The following is a 14,669-nucleotide window of genomic DNA, read 5'->3' as shown; positions in this document are numbered from 1 at the left end:
CCTGTATCTACATTTGCTGCTACTTAACTCCAAATGAACATTTGTTCCTCTGTTACATGCCCAGGTGAGACGAGAGGACTGAACTCTTTTCCTAACACCTCATTCAGTTCTCCTCCGGAGCAAGCTCGCTCTGCTTGTTCGATTTGTGCAAAGAACATGACATAACACTGGCTTTTATATTATATTGATCCTAAGCAGTGTGCTGCTCACCATCCATATCCTCTACCACCCCAGGTCCCTCAGTGCAAGTGATTTCTCAAAGGAGAAAATGACTCATTTGAAATGGTTTCTGGCTGATCCCTTGCTCTGCTGAAGGTACATGTGCCCGCTGACTTTCCACCCTCATAACCACATCAACTGAACATTTTGGGCAGCGCAGGCTATTTTTCAGCTAGTAAAAGGTATTTTGCTCTGACTGTCACTCACCGTAAATGGTTTGAAGTACACCTCCTTCTTACCTGCAAACTTCTCCTCTGCTTTCCTATTTATAAAACTGCTTCAATTAAAACAAGACAGTCCTTGCTAACTGGGAGCATCTTTGCTCCTAAAGGATGAGTCCAAACCACAGAATCCTGCCGCTGCTTAGAGGCCAAGTCACAGAAAGACTAAAACGTTTCCAGCTGGTACTTCATCTCTCCCTGCTCTTGTGGGCATGCTGCCTTTGATTAAGCAGAAGCCCAGGCCTTTCCTGTGGACACGGGATGTTCTCTGCGGGACACTTGCTGGTCACTGACTATTTCCTGCGCATGAATGGTTCTCAGAGCACGCTGGAATCAGACAGATGCGGAATGCCAAGATGTGCCCGCAGTGAGATCTGATCTGTACTACCACCTCTGCTGCCTTTTCTGCTCCGATCTCAGAGGAGGCAGGGGTCTGCTGACTGCTAAGACAGCCAGAAGATCTAATAACAACTGAAATGAGCTGAAAGCCCGAGAAGGTAGCCAAATATCTGACAAAACAGAAGGAGGGCCTGCTCAGCCACACGTCACTCACCCAATATTGCGCACGGTGAACGTTGTCTCCGTGACACTGTGGACGGCACAGACGGGCAGCTGGACAGTCGCCGGGAAGGACAGACACGGGCGCGGAAGCGTAGCACGCAGGGTGACAGAGAACTCGCCCTCGGCCTTCCTAAAGCAGATGCTGTCTTCGTAGTCCCTCTGCACAGAAGAGCAAAGGGAGACGGCAGTTAGATGGGGGTCCCTCTTGCAGGTACTGCAGCTCCTCCAGCGAACACCCATCACCCAACCCTCACCTCTGGGAGGCTGTTGGGAACAAAAACATCTGTGAGAGGGGCACCAGGGAAAGCTTCTGTGCTGGAGAGAGAGCCTGTGAAGCACTCCGAAAGGAAGGCATTCAGGCACGCTCCTCACTGTGTCACGAACACACGAACACACTCTGAGAGCGCAGTTTGAGGCCACATTTGTTTCACCCGAGTGGTTTTGATGCAGATTGATAGTTTCAGTGTTTTCAAGCTCCCAGTTCAGGTTAACTGAAGCATGTACAGCCTCTCCTTGATCTCCACCAGCACAGAAATATCAGTCCTCGATTAAGTGCCTTGTCAGCTAGAGACCTAAGCAGATAACACACAACTTAAAGATGCAGCGTTGACAGCACCGTGTACAACTAGCCCCAGGGCATCTGCTGGCCAGCTAAGACAGAAGAAATTGTCAGATATGTGTCTTCCATGCTCCCCCCATCCTCACTCCTCCTGGGCACCACTTTTACAGGTAAGGAGAGACCTCGGGCACTGCAGCACATGCGGTGATCCCTCTGAGAAAGCAAGTCTCCTGCTCTAGTGATTGATGTGGTACAAACTATCTGCTGGAAATGGAGCGAGGCCAGCAGCTTATTTTACAAGGAAAACACTCCACAGTCAACAGAAAAAAATCAAGATACTAAGAGACCAAGGTACAGGGCCCCTCCCAGTGATCACACTCTGGCCAGGACGGAGATACACTTCACAGGCATGTAGCTGTGGACACGAGCCAGAGGCTGACATTCAGAGCAACACAGACACCCGTCACAAGCTGAAGACCAAGAAAACGGGCCAGTAATAAGAATCATTGCTGCCAAAAATTAAGCTTAAAGAAAGCACCACCCACAAAAAGGGAGGTCCTTGAAGTATCCCTTATAGAAAATCATCTATCCCTTGTAGAAAATCCCTTATAGAAGATCATCAGCCTTTCAATTTACAAGACAGGGGTCTCCTGTGACATAGCAGAGGGTGAATCCCTCAGCCTAGGTACTGCACTAAAGCCAGCCAGCTGAGGCTCCCTGGGATCAAACCAGGGGCAGGCAGTTCAAATAGGGTTGGTTATCTTACTGACATGGTGGGAGGCAGCACGCGAAGACCTGGGAACGCTTTCTGTGTTTCTACACTAGAACCTCCCCTAAGGACAGGTTCCTGCAAGTGAAAACAAGCCAGAAAGGATAAGAGAAGCAGAGGCCCCTTGCCCCCACGGAAGCCAACCTGAGCATTGAGAGCAGCTTTGATGTTTTGCCACTTTACCTTCTCAGTGGGCCGGAAAATGATGGGCAGAGTTAAGGACATACCAGGGCTCAGAGCAATTGGCTGCGGGAAAACAGTGATGAAGAACCGCGTGGAAGGACACCTAGATAATGAAATCAAAACAAGAGATTTTGTCTGATGCCATACAAACAACATTAATTTAGCAGAAAAGAGAATAAAGTATCAAAAGGCCCCAGCAACGCCACCCCCCACTATCAGAAGGAACTTACAAACCCGACCCCGAGGTCACTTAGCAAATCAGCAGAAACAGGAACAGAACCCAAGTGTCCTGAAAACTGATTCCCACCTCTAAATACCTACCCCTTCCTAGAACAATATTTTACATTCCCAGGCCGTGTAGCGTGAGCCAAACACTTGCTAAGGGCAGAAACATTTGAGGCTCAGAGCAGGCAGTGCTCCGTAATCCCACAACAGGGAGTGCTGGGGTCCCAACATCCAGTGGGACTCCCGGGAGCAATGGTTTCAGGACACACTAGTGACGGGCTGGCACACATCCACAATTAAAATCTCACTAGACTGGAAATGCCTCACAGACAGAAGTATCAGCAAAACAGAATTTTAAAAAGGCATTTCATTTAAAATACTCCTGCCAGGAACAAGGGCTGTGCATCTGAATTAGCATGTTTCTGTCCGGCCACGCCAGCGTGCGTGCGCTGTTTGCAGCACACAGCCCAAGGGAAGGGGGGCAAACGGATCTGAGAAAAGGCGCTAAAGTGATTGACGGAGCAGGAGGGATGAAGACGCAGCGAGAGCGTGAGGAGGAAAAGGAGAAGGAAACTTGCCACGCACCTGTAGCTCAGCTTCTGGGTTTTCTCGTGAACATTTTTCAAGATCAGATGTTTGATCGTCTCTTTTCCAAGCTCCCAGCCACGCCACCTGAGTGTTTCCGCCACTTCAATGCCCCAGAATACGCCTTTCTTCTTCCTTGCCTTTCTTGCAGACAGCTTAGGGAGTTGCAACAGGCACATGAGCAGTTTGTGAAGGAGGGAGGAGAAATCACGCAAACAGCTGTTTCCCTGCGCTAAAAGTCTCTGACTCTGGCAAAGGGTGGGAAGAGCCACCCCGTGGAAAAGCTCCAGGAGTCACCCAAAGCCCTGTCGGGGACTCCAGGTCTGCTCCGTGAGTCCAGAGGGGACACCTCCCGGCCGCAGCCCAAACAACGGGTGCTGAAGGATGTCACGAACTAGGGAAGCAAAAGCTATTTTTTTTTGTTGTTGTTTTTCTCCTCTTTCCTTCTCTGCCAGTAAACCCACCCACGACCGCGGCACCCTTTGCTCCACCACTCACCTTCCTGACACAGCCACAGCGCAGCTTCTGAACTGAGCCCGAGTTTGGGGGCTCCCCATGCACTTGAGCAAGCATCTGAAAGACGAGGGGAAAAACTCTGCACGTGCTGCTCCAGCACCCAAGCAGCCTTTGCTGCCAAGCCCTGAGAGCTCTCTGGGTGCCTCAGCTCCCCGAAGGGCACAGGCTGTGCTGCAGCACCCCCAGCAATGCCCCCATTTTGCTAGCGGAGCTGGCACAGCAGGGCTGGCACCGCCGTGCACTCAGCAGCCCCCCGGCACTGACCACAGCCCCCCGACCCCGTGGGGCAGCGCCCTCCTCGGGCTCTCACAGCACAGCCCTGCCCGGCCCACGGTGGCCCTGCTCAGCCCGGCAGGGTGAAGCCGTGCCCTATAGCCCTGCTGTATGGCCGCCGCAGCCCCATACAGGTGCCTGCAGAGTGCTCCCTGCAGCGGGGCGCTGCCCAGCTCCCCGTGCTGCAGCGCAGCCCCAGTCCATGGAGCCTGGCCCCGATCCCAATTCCAATCCCAACCCTGGTTCCAATCCTGATCCTAATCCTGATCCCAATCGCAATTCCAATCCCAATCCCAACTCCGATCACAACCCTGATCCCAATCCCGATTCCAGCCCTGATCCCAACCCCAATTCCAATCCCGATCCCAACTCGATCCCAACCCTGATCCCAGTCATGATCCTGACCCCGATCCCAATCCTGATCCCAATCCCGATCCCAATTCCAATCCCAATCCCTATCCCAATCCCAATTCCTATCCCAATCCCGATCCCAACCCTGACCCCAATCCCGATCCTGATCCCGATTCCAGTCCCAATCCCAACCTCAATCCTAACCCTGATCCCAATCCCGATCCCAACCCTGATCCCAGTCTTGATCCTGACCCCGATCCCAATCCTGATCCCAATCCTGATCCCAATCCCGATTCCAATCTCAATCCCAACCTCAATCCCAACCCTGATCCCAATCCCGATCCTGATGCAGATCCCAATCCCGATTCCAATCCCAATCCCAACCTCAATCCCAACCCTGATCCCAATCCCGATCCTGACCACAATCCCAATCCCAATCCTAATCCCGATCCCAATCCCAATCCCAATCCCAATCGCAAACCCTATCCTGATCCCAATCCTGATCCTGATCCCGATCCCAATCGCAAACCCTATCCTGATCCCAGTCCTGATCCTGATCCCAATCCCAATCCCAATCGCAAACCCTATCCTGATCCCAGTCCTGATCCTGATCCCAATCCCAATCGCGATCCCTACCCCGATCCCGATCCCAATCCCACTCCCTACCCCGATCCCAACCCCGACCCCGACCCCAGCCCACCAATCCCGCCCCCTCCCCTCCCCGTCCCGTCCCGTCCCACCTCCGCTCCCCGCCCGCGCCGCCCCGCCGCGGCCCGCAGCCGTCCCGCCGCCGTTGCTGCGGGCACCGCGCGCGGCCTCCTCGCCTCCCGTGGCAACGACGGCGGCCGCCCGGGGTCAGCCCGCGCACGGGGGGCGGCGGGGGCCGGGGCCGCCAGGGGGCAGCAGGAGGACGCGCACGGGGGGCTACGGGGGGAGCTGGGGCGTGAGGGGGCGGGGGGGGGGCGGGGGGGGAGCCCAGGGGACGTGGAGGTGAGGATGGGTCCTGGAGGAGGAGAAGCTCGTGGTGCTGGCAGCAAGGGCTGCGGTGAAGAACCGCGGGGGTCCGGGACGGAGGGGGCGGCTGTGGGGCTCAGGGGTGGGATGCTTTGGGGGCGTGGGGTGCAGAAGGCCGGGGAGCACTGGCGTAGGGACAGGGGAGCCCCTCGGTGCGGCCAGGTCACCCCCTGGAGCACCAGTGACCCGCATAACAGGTGCCAAAAGTTACGGGGCTGAGGCTGGTGAAGGGGCGGGGGGGCGCAAGCCAGGCAGCCGTATGGGCACAAACCCACGGGGTATCCCGGGTACCAGTCCCGTGGGGCAGCACCACCACGGTGGGTCACCCCTACATCCTCCCAGGATGTCCCTCGAGGTGCGGGAGGCCCTCGTGTCCCCGGTGGGGACACCCAGACAGCCCCCCGGGGGGCCTTAGCGGCGGCGTGGCGCAGAGCAGGGCTGGCAGGAGGAGAAGCAGCTTTAATGGCGTTCGTCTGCCTTTACAACGTGAGTCATCCGGCTAAGCAGCCGTAAATCAGCACCCCAACTCCTCCGGCATCCATCGCGTCCCCTCCTCCGCCCCCCCCCCCAGCGCTGGACGAGTGCCTGGCTCCTGCAGAAACAGCCCCATAAATAACAGCCGCAAAACAAACCCTCCTGCGGCCGCAGAGGGCCCGCGCGCGGCAGGCGCGAGACGAACGCCTCCCATCCATCACTTTAATGGTTGTACTCTGGAAATTAAACCTGTCAGGGCCCGTCAAGGTGAACGGTTTCGAGTCCGTGACATCCCCTCAGCTCCCCTCCTCCTCCCTGATTTTCCCTTTCCCTCGCTGCCCCCACCACCCTTGCGGCCCCCAGCTCGCCCCCTCCCCACGGTGCCCACCTCCGCCCACGTCCCTCCGTGCTCCCCTGGGCAGTTTTGGGGTCCGGACACCCCCCAAGGGGTCCCGCCGTGCCCGGGGCTGTGCTGCCTGGGGACAGGGGACCCAGACATCAGGGGTGCCTGGCATCCAGGTCAGGCACCCAGGGGAAGATGCTGAGCTGCCAGCAGCCGCTGCGGGTCACTCTCCCCCTGTGTAGGACTTATCCAACATCCACCTGCCCGTCCGGTCCCACGCTCCCCTCTCCCTTCATCTCCTTCCCTGCCCATCCCTCTGTCCCAGCCGTGCCTCTCCACGCGCATCCCCGTCCCCTCTGTCCCCAAGCCCATGGTGCTCTGGCACAGCCCTGAGGGGTGACAGCAGGACACGGGGTAGGGGCAGCCCAGCCCAGCCCACCCCGTTCCTGCAGCCCCGTAATGGGATGGGGTGGCACAGCAAACTGGTCCCTGTGCCTGCACTGCCATCACAGCATCCCCAGGGGAAGCCCGGAAAGGGTACAGAAACCTTGGGAAGTTTGCATATATAGATAGATGGAAGTATATATATATATATACACACGCACACACACATACATAATATACAGGGTCTCTCAGGACCCTCCAGCATCCTAAGAACCTGGGGAGCCTGCTCACTTTTGGGTCACGGCCGAAGCCTAGGGCTGCTGGGGAGGTGGCAGGGGGTGGCTGTTGTCACCCCACTACTAGGGGCTGATCTGAGCCTGGCACAGCCCCCCCGGGAAGCTACAGCCACAGGAGGGGGCACACATCCTGAGCACCCCCCTTCTCCCCCCGGTGCCCCAGGTAGGGCAGCATGGGGGCACCGGTAGGGCAGAGCCCCTGTCCCCTAAGGAAGAGCACAGGCATCCGGATAACAGCTTTATAGGGGCAGGGTGTGGGGACTCCCCCAGATACACACAGAGGAATAATTACGAGTTAAATAGGATCCAAACACACATAAGTTAAAGTGGGGGGCAGGCTCCCCACGGCCCCCCTGCCCCTCACGGGCACAGTCTGTGGCTGCCAGCAAAGAGGCCCCCGACGCCTCAGCCCGGCCCCTCTCCCTGGACACGGTTCACAAGACGGAGCCCATCTTCCTCTCCGTGGCGCCCAGCTCGTCCTCCTCCTCTTCCTCATCCTCCTCGCCCCCCGAGCAGGATGAGTCGGGGCCGTAGCCCAGCCCGGCGGTGCTGCGGTGCAGGAAGCCCGAGCTAGGGCTGCGCCCCACAAACTCGGGGCCCTCGCCCGCCTGTCCCTGGGGCTCGCCGGGCAGCAGCTTCTCGCAGGCTTTGCCGAGCCCCCGCAGCTTCTCAGCCTCCGCCGTGGCCCCCTGCTCCTTGGCTTTGCGGCTCCGCTTCCACTTCATCCGGCGGTTCTGGAACCAGATCTTCACCTGCCCGCGAGGAGAGCACCCGTGACACCGGGGCCACGGGCATCCAGCCCCATGCAGTTGTGCCCCCAATGCCCCATCCTGTCCCCACTCCCCCCGCTGCCTTCCCTGCAGCGCAGACCCCCCCCCCCCCCCCCAGGCTTCCATTTTTGCAGGCATCCCTGCCAGGAGGCTGGGGAAGGACTCACAGCTCCAAGCGAGGGGCATCAGCATCACCCCAAATTCCCACCCCCATATCCCCAGGAGCCCCCCTCCGCCCCCCAGGACCAAGGTACCTGCGTCTCGGTGAGCATCAGCGACGTGGCCACCTCAAAGCGCTTGGGCCTGGACAGGTACTTGTTGAGCTTGAACTGGTTCTCCAGCTCCAGGAGCTGCTGGCTGGTGAAGGCCGTGCGGGGCCGGCGGCACTTCCCCATCAAGCCGGCCTGCGGGGTGGCTGCGGGACAGACAGCGGGATGGGGTCGGGGGGCAGCGGGGCCGGGGGCACCCCCTCGGCGAGCCCGGCGTGAGGAGGAAGGCGAGCGCCTCTTCCATCGCCTCCCGACCCAATAATGGCTTTATTGCCCGGCTGATACCGACCGGCGAGATACGTTATCAGGCCTCGGTGTGCAACTGGGATCAGTCCTGTGACTGGAATTAAAGCTCCTTTTATTGCCGGGACACGCAGGTGTCTGCCCAACTGCCGAGGGCTGCGGCGCAGGGCTCCGCGCGCCCCGCGCTGGGCTGATAGCTCGCCCTCGGCCCCGAGCAGGAGGCTGGGGAACAAAGGGGCCTTTGAGAGGCCGGCTGGGGTGGCTCTTGCGCCGTGTTTGATCCCTGCTTATCTCCTCTCCGCTCGCTTTATTGTCGTTCCCCCCCCCCAGGGTTCGGCTTTTACTGCTTCTCCCAGCACCGCAGCGGCAATCAAACCCAGAGGTTTGCAGCTGGGAGTAAAGGGCCGGAGCGGTGCAGGGGGGGCATTAAGCGGGAAAGGTCCTTGGCACATCACCCCTGCCACAAAGTCCTCGCCACATCCCACGGCACTGCTGCAGAGCCCCGATTCTCCCTCCAGCTCATTGGCAACCCAGGCACCAGCTCGGAAAACTCCTGCCCAGCTGGGCACCGGGATAAGGACACACGTGGGACAGAGCGAGACGGAGCCCCGCAGCCTCATGTGGGTTTGGGATGGGGCAGGGCTGTCAGAGGGGGATCCATCTCCAAAACGCCTCTGCTTGCCAGCAGCACCTGGCCGAGCGTGACATGCGAGGGTCACCGCGGCTCGCCCTCCTTGCGTGGCACAGGGCACCAGCAGCCACGTTATCTCCTCAGATTCCAGCTTTGATCCCGACCTGCCCATCTCCCGAGGTGTCCACCGAGCCCTTCACAAACACAGCGGTGACGCACGGCGCAGGAATTTATGAAGGGGGCATTAACTGAGCGCCATCCAGGTTTGATCCCGGGTACCTGGATGCTGGGTGGGACAGGTCAAACAGGCAGAGGTGGGGCTGGGCTGGGGCTCTGCAAACTCCTTGTGTGATGAGCAGGGGTGGACATGACCCACCTCGCAGCCTCTGGCCATTTAAACGAGGGACTGATTAGAGGGATGCTGTGCCGATGGCTCTGACATGCACACGGGGCAATATTTTCATCTAAGAAGTGTTAGATGAAGGACAGCTCAGCTCTGCAGCGGTCTGGGCTGTGGATGGTCTGTGCAAACCCTCAGCAGAGACACGGGATGGAACAGATCCAAGCAGGGCCCCATCTGCTAAGGAAAGGGGGACTGGCTTCTCCCACCTCAACATGGAGAGCCCTGAGCTCAACCCCGAACCTGTGCCCTAGGGAACACAGAAATCCTCCAGTCCTCCCCGAAAGGCTCCTCTGTGTTGCCTCCTGCAAGGCCAGATGTGGGAAGGGTGGAGGCAGAGAAGTGAGCCCTGACCCCAAAAGCAAGGGTAGTTCTGTCTGCTCGGGTTCAGGGGATGCTGACAGGCGGCTTGCTTTAGCAGCACCCCCAAATGGGACTTGCTCTCCATAAGGTAAGACACTGAGGACAGCTTGGTCAGGCAAGAAAAGGAAGAGCAGAAATTTTGCCCAAATCCAGACAAATCTAAATGGGATGTAGACAAAATGACTACCAACACAGGGGACTGGCCACTGGAGCACAATCCCTCTGGCAGCCCCAGGTTGTCCACCTCAGTGTCTCCAATTTAGGCTCGGCACAACGGTGCCCATCACAGACCGTGACTTTCTAGAAACCCCCAATTCCTCCTGTCCCAGTCCTGGCCAAACCAAAAGCCACCACCACCAGCACGGGGGTTCTGAGGGTAGGAGGTATGTTCCAGTTTGCCGTGCAGAGGGGAAATGCCTGTCCTAACCGTGTGCCTGGTGGAACCTTCCCCTGCCCTGTGGCACGGACAGCAGCCCCCCAGGGCTCGCCTCTCTCAGTTCCCTGCCAGCCGAGCTGCGAACACTTCTCCATCACCGCCACCACCCCACAGAAAGAGCAACCCCTCAGGAAGGCTCTCCCCCTTACCCAGCTCCTGCCTCAGCACCATGCCTTTGCTTGACAAAGGGTTTCCTACCTGCCCGTACATCTCCTGCGGGATCACAGCTCATCTCGGTATCCCTTCAGCCTGGCCATGCCCCTCTGATGGGTGCCTGGCATTTGGCTGCAAAAATCAGTGAATATATTGGCTGGCCTGGAGCTGAGAAAGCCCCCGACTCTGCGGCCAGTACAGGACAGCTGCCTCCCGGATAATTAGATAAAGCTTATAAAGAATTATTAGCTTATTTGATACAGTTCCGTCTACTTGATAACGAGCCTAATCCAAAGTTGATATTAACCCACTTGGTTTTAATTTGGTTTGTTTAGCTATAGCTCACTTGGCTTTGTGGGCTAGCAGATAAAGGAGAGGAAATTAGCACCCCCGCCCCCACTGGAGGTGTTTCTGCAGATGTCAGGGCTGGCAGGAGGAGAGGTGGTCCCATGGCCAGGGGTCTGCCAGCAGCCCCGACTGCTCTCCATGGGACAGTGTGTGTAAGGGACCTTCCTAAATCTTCCACCCCCAGGTTTCCTCCATCAGCAGGCTCCCGCCTGCTTTTTCCCAGCTGTTTCCCAGCTCGTGCTTCCTGCCGATGCCAGCCCACTGCACACACGGGAGCCTCGGAAGGCACCAGCCAGGAGCAGTCCCTGCAGCCCCTAGAAAGGGGCCTGAGCACCAGGTCCCCAGAAAGGAACCGTGTGCTCCTCCCGAGAGCCTTGCCATGTCTCCCAACCTGCAGCTGTGCATCACCACGCTCTGCTACCACAAATGTCTGCTCTGCTCTCAGCTCCCAGCACCCTGCTGCATTTCCACACCGCCAGCCAGGGCGAATAAATCACAGCTCCCATCAATACCGATGCGCGCAGCACCCCGGTGCCAAACGCTCTCCCTGAGCGGTTCAGGAGGGCAGCCACCTGCCCACAGCGAGTCCGAGCCCCCAGGACAGGGACCCGGGCTGGGAGCAGAGGAGCCCGGGTGGCCACAGCAAGGACATGCCTGCTCCTTGGACCTTCCCCGCCTGCCCTCTCACTCCGCATTGCAGCAGAGGCACACGGGTGCTGGCTGCGGCTCCGCAGAGGCAGATGGCAAGGAAGGCACCCGTGTATATGGCAGCGGGAGCGCTTTTCGGAGCAGAACCAGCACCCAGCCCCAGCCCTGCTCCATGCAGGTGCCCACTGTCTCAAGCCACCCCCCCAGCACCCTGCCTTCCCCTACAACAAGGGCAGGCCTGCAAACAACGCCATGCCTGCAAAACATCTCTACACTTGAAGCCAGAGAAGGAATTCATGATTTGGCTCTAGAATCTCCCACGAATACATCACAAGGGTGACCTCTCCCTGGGGTGCTCCAGAACAAGCACTGGGAGGCTTTCAGACATGTCTTTCCCCAGTATCTGCCCAGTGCTACCGGAGAGCTAAACATGAGCAGCACCAGCAGCACAGAAACTTGTCACACACTCTGGAAACCTCATCCAGGCAGGTCTGTCTGTCCATCCATCTGGGCCGGGTGATGGGACAGGGACACACAGACCACAGGCAGCCCAAGAGCCCTGTGCCAACAGCTGGAGGCTCCTGCCCAGCTCACCATCCTCTTCACGGGGGTGAGGAAGGGCTGTGCAGGCAGCATGCCCCAGGCAGGACGCAGATGTCCCCTCCTGTCCTTGCATACCCTCACCACAGTCCCCACCCCCACACAACAGCCAGCACCCGGGAGGCAAAATCTAGCAAGTGGTGGTGGTGACTACAAGGAGAAGTCAACCTGCTTTTGAATCTTGCAGCAAGCCCACAAGAGGAAGAGCTGGAGACACCCTCGAGAACCCAAACGATCCCAAGGGACTGGAACAAGAGCCTGGAGATGAATGAGCCGGTGCAGAACGAGGGCCAGGGCCTGATGGCAGAGCCTACGCAGCAGCGAGAACAAGAGGACACAAGGACCGAGGGAGCAGGATCCCCTGCAAAGGGCTCCCCAGAACTGGGACCAAGCACCTTCTGACCAGGATATGGACTGGGGCAGTGGTCACTGTGCTTTAAAAATCTACAGCCCTGGCAGTTCTTGCCACATCCTTGTTACATCCTCCTTGCGTCTGCCTTGGCTCTCCCAGCTCTCCAGGTCCCAACCCACCAACACTGGGGTCAGCAGCCGCTTTTCCCCCCTTGAGCTACTCCCGTTGGGGCACAAACCTGTCCACGTTATCCCAGCCAGAAGCCAAGCTCGGAGGCGTACTCTGCACCCTGAGGTGCCGCCACCACTTTGCAGCTGAACCCAAAACCCACAGCCCCGGGGAGAGCCGGGGCGAAAGGAGAGCAGCCGAGGGAGGGGGACAGCCCCTTCCCCTTCAGCCTGTCCAGGTGTAACTTAACGAGGGAGCAAAGAAGGGGCTGGTTTACGTTAATTCTCCATTTGTGCGTCGTTATTCGTTTCCAGCGGCCCGGGGCGCTTTTGATTCGTTTCCCGGTGCCGGTCCCGCTCCCCGTTTCTTTCTTTTCGTTTCCTTCCCGCGGCGGCGGCGCGCAACGAGCCCGCGGCGGCCGTGCGGTGCCGGCGGCTGGGGGGGGTGCGGGCAGAGACCCCCCCCGGGAGCAGCTCTGCCCTACCGGCCCCGGGGCCGGCACCCCCCCTCCGTGCCGCCCTACAGCCCCGGGCCGGGGGAGGGCTGGCGGCGGGGCCAGATCTCCCCCCCACCCCCGCGCCCCGGGACTCCGCTCGGGGGTCTCAGCGCTGGGGGTGCGACCCCGCAAAGTGCCCCCCGCAACGGGGAGCGGGGCCGGGCACAGCAAAAACCCCGCAATAGGGCCGGCCCCGAGGGCTCCCGACCTCCGACGGGGCGGCCCCGGCGAGCCTCAGCCCCCCCGGCCCCAGCCCCGAGGTGTGTGTGGGGGGGGGGGGGGGCGGTCCCGGTCCCGGATCCCTTACCGTGGAAGTCGGAGAGCCTCGGCACCAGCATCCCGGCTCGGATCCAGTGCTCCAGCGGCAAGGAGCCGGCCACGGCCGCCTTCAGGTGCTCCGCGCCGGGCGGCGGCAGGTGGGGGAAGGCGGTGTAGGCGAAAGCGGGGTGCTGGCCCCCCAGGGCCGGGAGCGGGTACACGGCGGGGGGGTAGAGGGCCGGCAGGGCGCCGAGCCCGGGGCCGGGGAGATGCAGCAAGCCGGGCTTGGGGACGAAGCCGGCCGGGGCGAGGGGCGCAGAGACCTGGGGAGCCCTCGGCGAGGGGGTGTCGGTGCGCCCGGGGGGGCCGGGACTCCCCGCGGGGCTGAGCCCCGGCGGAGATGCGCTCCTCGGCGGCTCTTCAGCCAGGAGCGCCTCGATGCTGAAGTTTTGGGATTTCTCCATGGGTTTGTGCATGGCGGGCCCCCCGCCCCCGGCACGGCACGGCACGGTTCGCCTGCCAGGGCAGAGCCCGGCCGGGCAGCCCCGGTACCGGCGGGCATCCACCCGCGGGGCCCCGCTCCGCTCCGCGGGGCTGCCCTCGGGGGCAGCCCTCCTCTCCTCTCCTCTCCGCTCCTCCTCCTCCCGGGCACTCGCTCTCCCGTCTCCACCGGGGGGGGGCTTTTTTAACCCCCCCTCCACCTGCCCCAGCTCCCCATTGGCTCCGAGCGGGCCCCCCGCCCCGCCGGCCCGGCCTCCCTCCCCGCGGGCCTCCAGCCTCCGGTGTCCTCAGCCTCCGGCACGGCGCTGGGGGACCCGGTGGGGCCCGATCCGGAGGCTTCCGCACCTCCCCGGCCTCGTAACCCGGCCCAGCTCCGTGCCCAGGGGGTCCCCAGGCTGCGGGGCTCGCAGCGCTGACCCACAGCCGGGCTCGGTTTCCTCGGTGGGGAAATAGAGGCTGCAGAGGACATGGATCTGCTCAGATAGGGCGAGACCGGACAGGCTTCAGTGGCGTGAACCCCCAGCCCTGAGGGGCTCTGCCCTGGGCGCCTCAGGGCTGGGAAGGCAGGAGAAGGGCTCCATGTCCCCCTGCCATTTCCCATTGCACCCCTCTGGGACAGGGAGATCCGTGGACCTGAGCTGGCTCCACACAGTGTCCACCTCCCTGCATCGCCCGCACCCATCCAAGATGCCAACAGGGCAGGCAGGGAGATTTTTACTCATTTGCCCAGGCTTTGCTTATCCAGGCAAGCCACAGCTTGAAAAGCACCACCGGGAACAGACAGAGAGGAGAGCCTCGGCTGTTCTGCGAGATGTGGGTGAGCTGGAGCAGAGCTACCGTAGCTCCACTGCCAGTGGCCTTTGGGAAGAGGCAGAACATTTGGGAGCAGGTCTGTGCCTGTCTGTGTCTCCTGGTCCCACCTTTTGTCATGCTGGTGCAACGAGACAAGCGTCTGGTTGTGCCCAGCAATGGGTCCTGCTCTTTGGAAGGCAAGTGAGGCAGCTACTGCAGCTCTGCTTAAGGATTATCAGAGCTAGAGAGAGCTCCCACCCCTGTATTT

General features: G+C 60.2%; 2 protein-coding genes across 4 annotated transcripts in view; both read right to left on the bottom strand.

Moving 5' to 3' along the window:
* The window catches only part of CFAP65 (cilia and flagella associated protein 65), a 32,236-nt gene extending 26,936 nt beyond the window's left edge, over positions 1 to 5,300 (bottom strand). For all 3 annotated transcript variants that reach the window (XR_014585953.1, XR_014585954.1, XM_083841542.1), the window contains exons 1-5: positions 5,203 to 5,300; positions 3,821 to 3,895; positions 3,323 to 3,477; positions 2,513 to 2,615; positions 994 to 1,160 (exon numbers count right to left, since the gene is read on the bottom strand). Coding sequence is in view for 1 of the 3 variants with exons in the window: in XM_083841542.1 (XP_083697668.1) it covers positions 994 to 1,160; positions 2,513 to 2,615; positions 3,323 to 3,477; positions 3,821 to 3,895 (500 nt within the window). In the remaining 2 variants the exon portion in view is untranslated. The remainder of the gene's footprint in view (positions 1 to 993; positions 1,161 to 2,512; positions 2,616 to 3,322; positions 3,478 to 3,820; positions 3,896 to 5,202) is intronic.
* A 1,555-nt stretch (positions 5,301 to 6,855) lies between these two features.
* LOC310901583 (uncharacterized protein) lies at positions 6,856 to 14,264 on the bottom strand. Its single transcript, XM_083841439.1, has 3 exons — positions 13,158 to 14,264; positions 7,998 to 8,158; positions 6,856 to 7,725 (listed from the first exon to the last, which is right to left on the bottom strand). Exons 1-3 carry the CDS (start codon positions 13,582 to 13,584, stop codon positions 7,408 to 7,410), a joined length of 906 nt encoding a protein of 301 aa, XP_083697565.1. The 5' UTR covers positions 13,585 to 14,264; the 3' UTR covers positions 6,856 to 7,407.
* Positions 14,265 to 14,669: the final 405 nt, after the last annotated feature.

Source organism: Anser anser (genome assembly GCF_964211835.1).
Source record: "Anser anser genome assembly, chromosome: 6".
Taxonomy (NCBI): domain Eukaryota; kingdom Metazoa; phylum Chordata; class Aves; order Anseriformes; family Anatidae; genus Anser; species Anser anser.
This window is presented reverse-complemented; position numbering and strand designations above follow the sequence as displayed.